At 37.2% G+C, this 15,055-nt stretch overlaps 1 protein-coding gene across 1 annotated transcript; it reads right to left on the bottom strand.

Annotated features, from left to right (window-relative positions):
* Window positions 1–93: 93 nt before the first annotated feature.
* On the bottom strand, window positions 94–9,596 carry LOC131984657 (sodium-dependent neutral amino acid transporter B(0)AT1-like). The gene is made up of 12 exons (XM_059349561.1): window positions 9,446–9,596; window positions 9,105–9,245; window positions 8,234–8,371; window positions 6,874–7,055; window positions 5,787–5,897; window positions 4,496–4,608; window positions 4,290–4,418; window positions 4,052–4,208; window positions 3,645–3,849; window positions 3,402–3,561; window positions 2,616–2,778; window positions 94–478 (listed from the first exon to the last, which is right to left on the bottom strand). The coding sequence occupies exons 1-12, from the start codon at window positions 9,585–9,587 to the stop codon at window positions 278–280; spliced, it is 1,842 nt and encodes a 613-aa protein (XP_059205544.1). The 5' UTR covers window positions 9,588–9,596; the 3' UTR covers window positions 94–277.
* Window positions 9,597–15,055: the final 5,459 nt, after the last annotated feature.

Raw genomic sequence — 15,055 nt, 5'->3', positions numbered from 1 at the left:
TGTGTAAAAAAAACATACGAAAATAATATTTTGAGAAAAAAGTTTACGAGATTAAAGTGGCAAATCTACTGGAAAAAATGCGTTGATTTATGAGATTTAAAGTGGTGAATCTGGGAGAAAAAAGTTGCTTTTTTCCCATTTTTTTCTCGTAAATCTGCTACTTTTTTCACGTAGATTTGCCACATAAGCAAAAACAACTAAAACAAAGTGAGTCTCATGCTGGGTAAAACAAAAAACAGTAAATAAAAGTTCTTCATTCTTAAGCTTTCTGGTTCTTTTATTCCTGTGTTTCAACCTCAAAGCCATCGTTGCTGTGGGGATTCAGTTCACCGCCAGCAGAAGACTTTTTGACTCCACAGCAGATGAGTTTGTAAAGAGCCACCAGAGGGATAGAAACCACCGGTAGAGAGCAGAGCAGCACGATGAAGGCAAACACCGAGTCTGGATACGGCTTCACTTCAGTTTTTGGGAATAGTTCCTAAACAAAAAGAGAAGGAGATGAAGTATAAAAAGTAAAGCATTGGATGTCATAATATTATTCAATTTTAAAATTAAGTTGGAGAAAGACTTGACCATTAACTCATTCAAAAAATTACTTAAAAATAGGATGATTAATTTATATAAGTTAGAGAAATGACTAATAAGCTTCTTTCTTTTCTCTCTTTTGTGACTGCTTATTTCTTTTGTTGATAAATAACAGATTGTACATTTCTAATTTTTAAATTTACTTGAGTTGTAGCAGGGTAATAAGGCGTAATAAGCTATGCTTCAGCCTTTTCGCTCCAAATGTCTATTATCAATTTTCTCTCTCTGTTGACATGTTGTTTACTTTGATCAATGTTTTTCTTTTTTTCTCTGGTTTGTTTTGATGACATGTATTGACCGAAATAAACAGATACGAAACGAAAGTTGAACAATTAGAGATTTGTAAAAATGAATTTATTTTGTTTTATTCTCACTCTTAGATATTGATACCACTCCAATATCTGTGTGCAATATGAAGCTGTAGATGTCAAGAAATGAGTTTAAATTAACTTAAAGTAATTTTGTTCCACCAAAAAAATACTTCTAGTATTATTTGTATAGGGATTTAACAAAAAAGTGTTGTTCAGCATATTTGTTTCCCTTTAGACAGAGACAGGCTCACTGTTTGATCTGTCATAATTAGTGTTCAGATGAGAGTGCATCAATGTTCTCATCTAACTCTTGGCAAGCTGCATTCATTTATTTTAAATGATTAATTGTTTTTGATTTTTTTGACATTACAGACAAACGAGCATCTTGAGATGCAGGAATGGAGTTGAAGTTGAGAGGCAACATCTATATTTGAATTGATTCAAAACTAACTCTGCAAAGCTAATAACTAAATTATCAGTGGACACCGAGATTGCATTACAGCTAATGTGTTACTACTACATGCAACAATGCTACTCTGACTAAAAACAGTAACCCAAATGGTTCTGAAACTAAGGTACTACTGTTTAAACATTTTGCAGTCATATGTAGAATCTCATTAGAGATTACAACAACACTGATATATTTGTCATATAAAGTTGCTTTGACAAACATTTGGAGTACTGTGTTTCAGGTCAAGTCTGAAAAAATACTTTCTTCTGAGGCTAAAAATGGTGCTGATACAAAATGGTACACTTTTGGGTAGTCATTAGATTATTATTAATAGAGAATCTGGGATTGGCTTTCACTCACTGGCGAGCACCACAAGTGATTAATTCTGGTGCTGTAGGGTTAAGGAGCAGGGACCAACTTCATAATTAATTTGAACTTGGAGCCCCACCAGCACCCAAAAAGCTATGATGCATCATGTTTGATGAAATAGACCTCATCCTTTATTACAATTAGCATTAAGTTAAAGGAGATCCAGATCAAAGTAATTAACGATGTGGTACTGACAATTAAAACCATTGAACTAAACCATGTCCCACCCCCTAAATTTTTAAGTAAAATGCATCAATCTAATCCACTTTGAGAGCTAAATGACAGCAAACACACACAGTTGGGTGATATTGCATTATAGAATATTGATATCCTACTGTGACATTTTTTTAAATCACTGCAGATCATTTTCTTTACTGGAATTCTTTTTCTCTCTCTGTTGCAAGGGCACGTTATCGTGTTTTTTTAACTTGGCATCTAATTGCGCTTTTCTATTACGGGTACAGGCAGACTATTAATCTGCTTTTTGCTTCGTTATCCATTTCGGATTTTAGTACCACTCGATGTAGCTGTTCGTCATAGCGAGGCCACATGAAAGCAACGCCTCTTTTGCATTACCCGTTGGTCGCCTACCAAAGAGAGGCACCATGGCACCAGAAGGGCACTAAAAGGGCTCTTATTAAGGCACATTATTAAGTTTTTTTTGCTGTAGAGGGCACATAATCATAAAGTTTTGTATGAAGGGGCACCCTAAAGGGCACCCAATCATTTTTCTGCATGTGTAAATGGCAGCCAATAAGGCACTTCCTCTCTTTTTCACCACTCCAAAGGGCACTTTAGCGCGCTTTTTCAACCATGGAGGCTGCCACTGAACATAGACAAATCATGGACCTGCTCATTGTGCTTTTTACACTCCACATCAATACCCTCGCCTTGCTTACATAGTCTGGGTTCCATGCGGGGTAAGTGGGATGTTTCTGGGCCTGGACGAACACGTAGGCAATCAGCACCACCAGCAGCATTAATGGACTGATCACCATCCAGCATGCCTTCCAGTAGATGTTGGGCCTCTTACCAGTCATGAAATATATGTCTTCACTGAAACTGTTGGAGGATACAGACACAAGAGACAGATGTAACACACTGGGATCAGTTGTATACACTGCAAAAAAAGAAAAGTTGGGTGAACTCAAAATTTCAAGGCAACAAACTTCGATAAAATTTTAAGTTGGACAATTAAACTAAATAGTTTAAGTTTTGTTTTTGAGTTTGCTCAACTCTGAATTTCTCTGGCACGATTGTAGCGCCACTATGAAATGTCAGCTAATGTTGCGACCACAATTTTGAGTTAGCATTGATACGCTAATGGCTACTCTTGTAGCTGTAACAAGCAGCGCCGCTAGCATCAGTTAGGCGCTAGCATCAGTTAGCCGCTAGCTTTCGCTAATGACCGAATTTCACAACAAAGAAATTAGTTAGCAGAACTATTGTCCCTTGTTGTGAACCCCAACTTAAAGATATAAGTAACAACAACTCACCAACTTGTTTTTGAGCAGACAACTGGCTTCCTTTGTTGTGCTAACTTACATTATTGCCCTAAATGTCAGTAATTTATATTTCCAAGTTTTACCAAATTAAATCACTGTTTTAGGCCAAAAAATACAAGTTTGCTTTTTTGCAGTGTATGAATCTCTCTACAAAGCATCAAAGAAAGGAGAGAAAGTTACGTTTTCATTCCACGGACATAAACGACTCCAACGATCTCAAGTAGTGCAACAATGAGCAGAGGTACAGAGCCCACGTAGCTGTTGAAGATCTCAAACCAGTAGTTCCCCGAACCAAGGGTGAAGATGAGCGCCGTTGAAAAGGATACCAAGCAGATGATCGCTGAGGAAGTGAGGAAAGTTTATCACAGAAGGAATTCAAAGGGAAGAACATGGATCCTGAAGCTGAAGCTGATTTACAGGTACCTGTTACGACCTCACTGGGGATCCACGTGGGCAGTAGTTTCAGGTCTCTGATGGGCATCAGAACTCCCTCTATGTTGCCAAACATGGAGGAGAGACCCAAGCTGAAGAGCATGACGAAGAACAGGATGGCCCATATCTGAGATCCTGGCATCTCTATCACTGCTTCGCTGAACACGATGAACGCCAGGCCGGTACCTGACACAGCCTGGGGGAGGAAGATAAAAAAGAGGCGAGAAACTAATGAGAAAGCATGAACTGTCTGTACCCGCCCATGTTCTACTGAACTGCAGGGAAAGAAGGGGAGGTGAGAACAAGAAACAACCAGGACTTGCAGGAAGAGTGAAATTAGACTGGACTTAGAAAAAAAGGAATGCGATGTACAAGATTCAGAGTGTTTTCAAAGTTACCTGGTCAAGGAAAGTCTGCAGGTCACAGGTCCTCAGGGTCTCCTGGGCCACCTCAGCTGGAAATGTACTATTAAGATAACTCAACCAGTCCTCATAGTTCTCCGATGTTATGTTCTGGTCTGAAATCTCAAAGCGGTTCGTCAGAGTCAAGATGTTTCTGCAGATCGAACACAAAAATCTTTTGTATCAGCAAGAAAAATGCTCTAGATTCGCATGCCAAATGTGTGTGTGTACCTACTCGTTCATACAGGAATTGAAAGCTGTGTTTGCTTTAAAACCCAGGATGGAGAAGATGGGAATGGAAGCGTAGAGAGATGTGGCGCTATTAATTACTCCGACTACAACCGCATCCATCTCACAGTTGTTTCTAAAAATGCAAAAACAGAAAGAAAATCATACACAAATCCACTTTTACTGAAGGAGTTAAAGAGTTTTAGTCCTTACTTCTCTGGATTGTAGCTTGAGAAAGCTATGAGACCTCCAAAAGCCACAGAGAGAGAGAAGAAGATCTGGGTGGAGGCGTCCAGCCACACCTGAGGATTCTTCAGTAATTCCCACTAGAGCGTGTGCAAACACAGTATCGGATCATTGTGTGCAACATACAATCGTGCATTGCCTGTAGTAGCTAGTGGTCAAACACCAACCTATTCTCATCCCATCTCGTCAGATACTGACGCTTTGACACAGGCTCTAACAGTGTTTAGCGTTGGTTTTGAATGCCAGTTTATGCCAACTTTAGACAATAAACTGCATGACTAAGGTCCACACTGCAAAAAAGCCAACTTGTATTTTTTGGCCTGAAACAGTGATTTAAGTTGGTAAAACTTGGAAATATAAATTATTGACATTTAATCCAATCCAATCCAATCCCCCTTTATTTGTATAGCACATTTAAACAACACAAACGTCTCCAAAGTGCTGTACATAAAATCAACAATAAAACAAACAATTCCATATACCAATCAGCAATAAATAATAAGTGTATAAATCTAAAATGATGCCATAAATAAAACAATACAATCAAACAGATAAACATAGTAAAATAAAATAAAAGACGTAGTTAAAAGTAGTAAAAGAAATAAAAGACACAGAGGACCACAAAACTCACGCAGTGTTAAAAAGCCAAGGAATAAAAATGGGTCTTGAGACGAGACATTTAGGGCAATAATGTAAGTTAGCACAACAAAGGAAGCCAGTTGTCTGCTCAAAAACAATTTTTTTAGTTGCTGTTACTTATATCTTTAAGTTGGGGTTCACAACAAGGGACAATAGTTCTGATAACTCTTATTTCTTTGTTGTGAAATGTGGGAAAGCGGTGAAATTCGGTCATTAGTGAAAGCTAGCGGCTAACTGATGCTAGCGGCTAACTGATACTAGCGGCGCTGCTTGTTACAGCTATAGGAGTAGCCATTAGCGTATCAATGCTAACTCAAAATTGTGGTCGCAACATTAGCTGACATTTCATAGCGGCGTTACAATCGTGCCAATTCAGCACATTGCAGAAGTAAGGATTAAAAGTTATTATAACTTATTATGTAAAATTATAAGTTAGTAAAACTTATAGTTGAGTTGACAAAAATCGGAGTTCACCCAACTTTTCTTTTTTTGCAGAGTAAGGTTGGGCTTCTGCGCCTAACTACTGGACACAGTTAAACAGGTTGACTCCAAATAATAACATTGATTCTAGTTCTAACACTGCACACAAGCTTCTCAGCTTTTGCGCTCTTTGGCTCACATTGGGAGTGAAGAGGTACACCAGTCCATCAGTAGCTCCCGGCAGAGTGAGACCACGGATCAGGAAAATAGTCAGCACCAGGTAAGGAAACGTGGTTGTCACGTACACTGCCTGAAACATACAAAAATATGGCACAGCCCTCATTAAGTCTTTCGGTAACGCTTTATAATAAGGTCCTTAATAACCATTAATTAACAAGTAATAAGGCATTGTTCTCGCTTTAGATCCGGTAGTTGCAAAAAGCATAGTTCACTTATAATAGATGAGCAATAAAGTATATTTTAATATCAATAAGCAAACAAAAGATTAATAAAGGCATGGCAAAGACATAATGGGTGGGTTATAGGTGTTTGTAATGCTATTATGAACAATTATAAGATACTCATGAGGCTTTTATTAATGTTCTTAAGCATTTGAAAACTGTTAACAAGTTTCTTATTAGTGCTTATGAATCTCTTATAGCCTGCTATTAGCTGTATTATAAAAAGGCATATTTAACTTATAGTTAACTTATAATAGATGAGCAATAAAGTATATTTTAATATCAATAAGCAAACAAAATAAGATTAATAAAGGCATGGCAAAGACATAATGGGTGGGTCATGGGTGTTTGTAATGCCATTATTAACACTTATATAAGCTTATAAACACACAATAATGTTAATAAGCATCTTTTAAAGGACTTACAAGGGCCTTATTACTTGTTAATTAATGGTTATTACAAGGACCTTAACCCTTTATCAGGCGAAGAACCGTATTTGGTAACTTCAGCGGATATCCAAAATAAAAATATTTCGAGAAAAAAGTTGCAAATTTACTAGATTAAAGTGGCAAATCTACAAGAAAAAAGTTGCAGGTTTAAGAGATTTAAAGTGTCAAATCTGCGTGGAGAAAAGTCACAGATTTACGAGAAAGAAGTGGGAAAAAAGCAACTTTTTCTCACAGATTCACCACTTTAAATCTCTTAAATCTGCAACTTTTTTTCTTGTAGATTTGAATATAAGGCGTTACCAGTCTTTCTTTCTGGTGTATGTGTGGTACTGATTTTAAAATAGGGCTTCATATTCTTTTCACCAGGTAAACGGACCTTTCCCATGGACTCGATGCCTCTGATAAAGCAGATGTAGACCACACACCAGGCGCTGGCCAGACAGATGACCATCCACCAGTGCAGGGAGCCACTGGTCTCAATGTCAGGTGTGATGTTCAGGGTCTCACGGTACCAAAAGTAGTTCACAGGAGTGCTCTTCACACACTCCTCATTGTACTCTGTGTGGATTTAGACACAAGCAAAACATGAGACCTTTTACAATTCTTCATGACTAAATCTTCAATTGTGCTTTAAAGGAACACTCCACCGTTTTTTCATATTAAAACATGTTATTCAAGTCAAGTAAGACGAGTTGATACAGACCTCTTGCGTCTCAATGCGTGCACTCAATCGCCCTGGCGCGCGGCGCCACTTGGCTAGCACTTAGCTTAGCCCAGTTCATTCATTAGGATCCAAACAGATGGACAGTTAGAAGCGACCAAACTCCTCCACGTTTTCCCTATTTAGCGCAGTACTATCATCACTCCTGAAAAATCTTCTCCCCTCAGGAGTGATGATATTACTGCGCCGAGTCGAAGTGCTCCCAAGTGCTATTCCGCCATACATTATAGTTCTCCTTTTTATCCGCTTAGAAAAGCGCCACGTTTTATTTTGTGTCGCCATACTTGGTCGTTTAACTACTCGTGTAGCTGTATTTAAATAGGGAAAACGTGGAGGAGTTTGGTCGCTTCTAACTGTCCATCTGTTTGGATCCTAATGAATGAACTGGGCTAAGCTAAGTGCTAGCCAAGTAGCTCCGCGCGCCAGGGCGATTGAGTGCACGCATTGAGACGCAAGAGGTCTGTATCAACTCGTCTTACTTGACCGAATAACATGTTTTAATATGAAAAAACGGTGGAGTGTTCCTTTAACTTTTGTAAATGAGTCCATGTCCTCTCAATTCAGTATTAAAATTGAATCTTAATTCTTATCTATCAATAAGTGTGTTCCTGTATAGTTTGAAAAATGCTTTTTATTTCCCTAATTTTAAGTAAAACAAAGCGGTTAATGGTAATGAATGAATGAATGAATTTCTCATCATGAAGCATATTAATATCTTGGCCTGATTACTGAAAATAAATGAGAGCATGATTTGTGCTCTTTGCCTGTCACACATTCCACTATCTGTCACTCAGCCAAAGCATGCTCTTTTTTTATTGTATAGATTGTAGGCTTCCTCTGTGTCATAAAGCAATAAAAATCCAATAGTTCTCCCTATTAATGTGAAATGACACGTAGAGCTTGCTAGTTAAGAGTCCTCTTAAATCTTTATTGTCTTCATACTCATTTCTCAAAATGATCTTAAACATTTGAATTTTCAGAAGCAGCTAGAATGACTGGTGGGGTTTCTTGTTACCTGTGAGGTTTTCATTGAGGGGACACTGGCTCCAGGGCAGGGGGTCTTGGAAAGAGTGACAGAAGTACCAGAGTACCCAGGCCAGCAGGGTGTTGTAGAACATGCTGACCAGGAATGACACAAACATGGAAGCAATTCCTACACACAGGAAAAAAAAAAGAAACAGCCATAACATTTCCTATTAATATTATTCTCCACTTTTACTCTGTTAATATGTTTTTAAACAAAATCAGTCCTAAAAATCACATTTTCAACTGCTTAAATGCCAGTTTGTTTACATAATACCACTGTTGTTTTTACTGAAGAAAAAACATAAATTGACCTATTTCCTGTATACTAAATTGTAGGGGAATTTTTTTTTAAATATTCTGGGATATGTCAATGATAAACAACAACACTGATTGGCTTAATCTGGTGTAAATTACTACAACTTTGAAGCCAGGCGACATAATAGAATGCATGATTTTATACTGTAATGGTCCTGGTTTTTAAATTGACTTTATATCCACTTAATTTATTTATTTATTTATATAGCACAATTTTAGCAAACACAAGGTTTCCAACGTGCTGCACAAACAATAAATACATAACACAATACAAAGAGATGTAGTAAACAATAGAACAGTAAGATGCAATAAGATAAAATAGATTAAAAAAGGGTTTCAGAGGGACATTTTTAGTCCTTAGGGGCTGGGTTTCTGTATTATGGCTACACAGTCTATGATTGTTGGAGTTCAAAAATATATTGGTTTTTTTTTAAACTCACACCTTTGCCAAAAATTGTGCCATATGCATTAACACAGCCATCATTTTTTGATCAATTAAAAAGCCCAAAATGTCCCTCATGAGAAACAATTGATAAGCCACCCACCGACTCCACCCAGTAGCGGTGAGATGGAGTTCCAGACGCCGATGGTGCCCATGCGCAGCCTCTGTCCTATGGCCAGCTCCAGGTAGAGCAGGGGGAGGCCCTCAAACACCAGCGCTATCAGGTAAGGGATGAGGAACGCACCTGGAGACACAAAGTCAACAATTACCTGACAGTCATCAGCAAGATTATTCAATCAGTAAGCAGACTTTAGCAGAAAAAAGATCCTTAATCATGCTTAGCTTGTTTTTTAAGCCATAATAAGGGAAAGTGCACTGCAATTCTGAAACAGTGTCAAGCCAGGTTAATAAAATTTATGATAGCATCATGTAATAGCATCTCACCTCCTCCATAGATTTGACACAGGTAGGGAAAACGCCAAACATTTCCAACACCTACTGCAAATCCGATACTCGTTAACATGTACTGAGCCTTGTTGTCCCATTTTGGTCTCTCCTCCACGCCAGAGTCTTTTGTTTTGCCCATCTTCTAATCTTCTAATCTCTATTCTAGGTCTGACACAAGATGCAACTATCCTAATCTGTTGTGGGCTGTCCTTTAATGTCCTATCAGGGACAGCTTTGAGGGTTATAGAATTTATTGGTTTTTATGAAGGGATCAGGTTACCAGATAGGGAGCGAAAACACCAGCTATGATTTAATGGTTAAACCCTCCAGTTTGTTGAAAATGTCAGTGTGCTAAAACGTAGATTAATGGATAACTTGGTGATGCTGGTCAATGTTACAGTGACCTAAAGAGACGTCTGCATACCATGACAGTTGCATCATAGGAGCCTTATCTTTATGCAATTATACAGTTAATTAAGTCTGGGACACACACTCATAAACCCTGTTTGTTATTTAGAGGTCACGTCTCCCAGGGTCAGGTGGAGGAGTTTACCTTGGCTCAGGTGGGATCCCTCCCCCAGAGACACCATCGTCTCCCACCTTCACTTCATTCCCAAGACGGATGAAATGAGGCCCGTCACATGAGTCACAGGAGCAGATGCCAAAACAAAGGTACATCTTGATAATTTGGTTTGCAACGGTTGAGCTGCTCCTTTAAAAAAAATGTCCCTATGTTTGTGTAGCAAGAGACTTGAAGAGAACAAATTTTAACCCTTTATCAGGCAAAGAACTATATTTGGTAACTTCAGGTAATATTTCTAGAAAAAAGTTGCAAATTTACTAGATTAAAGTGGCAAATCTACGAGAAAAAAAGTCGCAGATTTAAGAGATTTAAAGTGGCAAATCTGTGCGGAAAAAGTCGCAAATTTACGAGAAAAAAGTGGGAACTTTTTTCTCCCTGATTCACCACTTTAACCCTTAATAGGACACTCATTGAAATACTTGCAAATTCCAAATTTCAACCCTAGAGAATATTGGAGGATATTACATACAGCCAGAATGTGTAAAAAAAAACATACGAAAATTATATTTTGATTAAAAAAAGTTTACGAGATTAAAGTGGCAAATCTACGAGAAAACATTTGTAGATTTATGAGATTTAAAGTGTTGAATCTGCAAGAAAAAAAATTGTTTTTTTCCCGTAAATCTGCAACTTTTTTCGCACAGATTTGCCACTTAAAATCTCTTAAATCTGCGATTTGTTTTCTTATAGATTGGCCACTTTAATCTAGTAAATTTGCAAGTTTTTTCTCGAAATATTACCTGAAGTTACCAAATATAGTTCTTCGCCTGATAAAGGGTTGAAAAGGGGCTGGATTTTATATTTCTGTTTGAACTCTGTGAACTTTTGCACAATTTTAATCTCTGTCTGTCCAGCCCTCTGATGAATCAATGTGCAAACATTTTCATCTTTGTCTCTGTTCCAGGAAACTTGCCTAATTTTCCGTTATGATATTCCTTGGACCAGTTAAATAGTTCAGGACATTAACCCTTACTGCAAAATATATTTCTATCATAACATCAGTCCCATAATTCAATTTACAGGAATATATCAGATATTAAGTTTCAATTTAAAACTGTAAAAAGACAATATATTCAATCACTTAAAACCCACCTGCTTGCCAGTTTTTTAAAAAAAACAAGCGTTTTTAATATGTGTTTTTCGGTTGTGTTTTAGCCGTATGCTAAATAAGGACAACTGCAGAAACTAGAAGATTTTACTTGTCAAATGAAGCCTCATACATGCATTTTGGCCCAAATTTGTTTTGTCCCTATCCCAACCCTTCATCTACCCCTAAACTTTCCCAGACAGGGGGGCTTTAAGAGGTTAATGTTCAAACTGATACATTTTTGCCTTTGTAAAAAGAAATTGAAGTCTAAATTTTGTTTTTGTTACTATTCATAGTGTCCAAGCTTCTTTGGACTCAGGGATGTAAAAGTAATGTAATTTTTTTTAACTTATCAGACTGTTCAAGCTTTGTAAACTTTATTGATTCATTCACATTGACAGAAAAGTGCATAGAGTATATACTTATAGAACTACAGATTTAAAGTAGCTAATCTTTAATTAATCCATTGTATATTATGCATTTACATAATATTTAACCAAGATTGTAGATAATCTACAGACATGTTTCGCCATATATTCATTAACATACATTAGCATTCATGCACAAGGAGGTAAAGACAAACACCTGTGTGCAAGACTTAAGACATATACTTAATTCCATGTGCACATACTTGCATATGCAAAATGTGCATGCACCTAAGCACATACAGATGCATCATGTGTGCATGCACATACACACAGAAACTACATTTTACCAGTAGATTACTGCAAAAAAACTTACTAAAAGTACCTATCTAGCCATGTAAACACAACTACAAGAACTATCAAAGAGCTAACTTGACCCAGTGTCTAATTATATATGATGAATGAGTTTTATTTACTAATCTAAAGTGAATGGTTTGGTGATTGTCAAGAAAACGTTTCTTGAATTACTATTGGTTTAAATTAGCTTTTTATTATTTGGAAAAACAATACTGATGTAGTTGCCTCACTGCAAAAAAAATAAAAGTTGGGTGGACTCAAAATTTCAAGGCAACAAACTTCGATAAAATTTTAAGTTGGACAATTAAACAAAATATTTTAAGTTTTGATTTTGAGTTTGCTCAACTCTGAATTCTGATTTTTGTCAACTCAACTGTAAGTTGTATTAACTTATAATTTTACATTCTAAAAACTTTTAATCCTTACTTCTGCAATGTGCTGAATTGGCACGATTGTAACGCTGCTATGAAATGTCAGCTAATGTTGCGACCACAATTTTGAGTTAGCATTGATACGCTAATGGCTACTCTTGTAGCTGTAACAAGCGGCGCCGCTAGCATCAGTTAGCCGCTAGCATCAGTTAGCCGCTAGCTTTCGCTAATGACCGAATTTCACAACAAAGAAATAAGAGTTAGCAGAACTCACCAACTTGTTTTTGAGCAGACAACTGGCTTCCTTTGTTGTGCTAACTTACATTATTGCCCTAAATGTCAATAATTATAATACAATATTTCCAAGTTAAACCAACTTAAATCACTGTTTTAGGCCAAAAAATACAAGTTGGCTTTTTTTGCAGTGCTTGGGATTGCTAGTATTGTCCGATTTATTTGTAAGGTCATATTTAGAATTCCACAAAACTCCTTATGACTTCAGATGGGAAAGGACCAACAAATGGGAAATATTTGAGTATGATAGTGCCACTTTACTCAACACAATATATCCATTACTGTTGATTATTCATCAAAAATCAATGGTGTATATTTTTATAAAGCAACAATAGTCGACGTAAGTCTTGTGCAGCACTGCCATGGCATGTGTGAAAGGAAATGTTTCTGAACGTGATGCACGTGCAAAGATGATGAAACTGAAAGGTTATTTCAGCAATTTACTGAGAACATTGTGTAAAATAGATTTTATTGTCTTTCTGTACCATTGGGACCCATCCATAGTCCAAGATTTGATGCTTTCTGGTATGTTTTTAATGAGCTGCTGGCTATTGGCTTCATGTTTGTTCAGTCAAGCGCTACGTGACTCATTAGATGATTGTCTAGTAACCTCACATGACTCATCCAGTACCAAGAAAAGTCCAACATGGTCTAAAACTTTCTGCACATCTCTGTGTGTGAATCCTGCATTGCTGCACTGCACATTTTAATAATGATAATTCTGATAATGTGCCATGGAATTAAAAAACCAACAGTGTTGACCAAAGCGCTGCACAACACTAAACATTGAATCACAAAATACAGAAAACAGACAGATTTAAAGACAAGAATTCAGACCACATAATCAACCCTCTAATACAGCTGTTCTCAACCTTGGGGTCGGGACCCCAATTGGGGTCGCGAGATGATTTCTGGGGGTCGCCAAATCATTAAAGAAGTCAGCTCTGTCTCCACTGTGTTAAAGTATTCATGTGTTAATGTGTTTTTGTCTTTTTGGTCACTTAATATCTTTTTTTGGTCATTTTGTGTCTTGTTTTTGTCATTTTGTGGTCAATTTGTGTCTTTTTTGGTCATTTTGTTTCCTTTTTGGTCAATTTGTGTCTTTTTTTGGTCATTTTGTGTCTTTTTTTGGTCATTTTGTGGTCAATTTGTTTCCTTTTTAGTCAATTTGTGTCTTTTTTTGGTCATTTTGTGGTCAATTTGTTTCCTTTTTAGTCATTTTGTGTCTTTTTTTTGTCATTTTGTGTCTTGTTTTTGTCATTTTGTGGTCAATTTGTGTCTTTTTTGGTCATTTTGTTTCCTTTTTGGTCAATTTGTGTCTTTTTTTGGTCATTTTGTGTCTTTTTTTGGTCATTTTGTGGTCAATTTGTTTCCTTTTTAGTCAATTTGTGTCTTTTTTTGGTCATTTTGTGTCTTTTATTAGTCATTTTGTGTCTTTTTTGGTCAATTTGTGTCCTTTTTTGGTCATTTGATGTCTTTTTTTTTGGTCATTTTGTGTCTTTTCTGGTCATTTTGTGCCTTTTTTGGTCATTTGTTTACTTTTTTTGGTCATTTTGTGCCTTTTTTGGGTGATCTGAACTGTGCGTGTGAGATTCTGTTCAGTGAGTGGGGGTCACGGACAACGGCGACTCAAAAAGGTTGAGAACTACTGCTCTAATAGACAGATACTTCGAAGGCCAGAGAGAACAGATGGGTTTTTGAAAGAAATTAAAAAACAGGCAGTATCGGGGCCAGTCTGATCTGTAGAGTAGCTCATTCCAGAGTTCGGGGGCCACAACAGCAAAGGTTCTGTCACCTCTCTGCTTTAGTTTCTTTTTCAGGACAGTCTGGAGCAATCTGCCTGCAGACCTCATAAACGTGAGGAAACACCGGGGTGCAGAAGACAAGACAATATCCATAAGAGATGCTCCTTCTCGCTCCAGCCCAGAAGTCACAAATCCTTTACTTTGTTAGGGCTGATTTTTGTCTACCAGTTTGTTAATTGTACTGGCAGAGATTGACATAATGTTAGCGATGTCTTCTATGGGGTCATTCATTCATTTTCCTTAACCCTTTATCAGGCGAAGAACCGTATTTGGTAACGTCAGTGGATATCCAAAATGGTAATATTTCGAGAAAAAGGTTGCAAAAATTTACTAGATTAAAGTGGCAAATCTACAAGAAAAAAAAGTCGCAGATTTCAGAGATTTAAAGTGGTAAATCTACGCGAAAAAAGTCACCGATTTACGAGAAAAATTTGGAGGAAAAAGCAATTTTTTTCTCGTAAATTTGCCACTTTAATCTCGTAAACTTTTTTCTCGAAATATTACCACCCTCTACACATTCCACAGTCCACAATCATGCTCTCATTCACTCCTACGGGCAATTTAGAGTCACCAATTAGACCTAAGTGCATGTTTTTGGACTGTGGGAGGAAGCCGAGGTACCCGGTGACACAGGGAGAACATGCAAACTCCACACAGAAGAGCCAAAAAATACACTAAAAATAGATTTCAGTCTTGTAATAACACACTTGGAGCAGCAGAGGGCAGTCTCTCTGTATCCTAACTT

Source organism: Centropristis striata, chromosome 14, assembly GCF_030273125.1.
Source record: "Centropristis striata isolate RG_2023a ecotype Rhode Island chromosome 14, C.striata_1.0, whole genome shotgun sequence".
NCBI lineage: Eukaryota > Metazoa > Chordata > Actinopteri > Perciformes > Serranidae > Centropristis > Centropristis striata.
The sequence above is the reverse complement of the archived record's forward strand: the minus strand, read 5'-3'. Positions and strand labels throughout refer to the sequence as shown.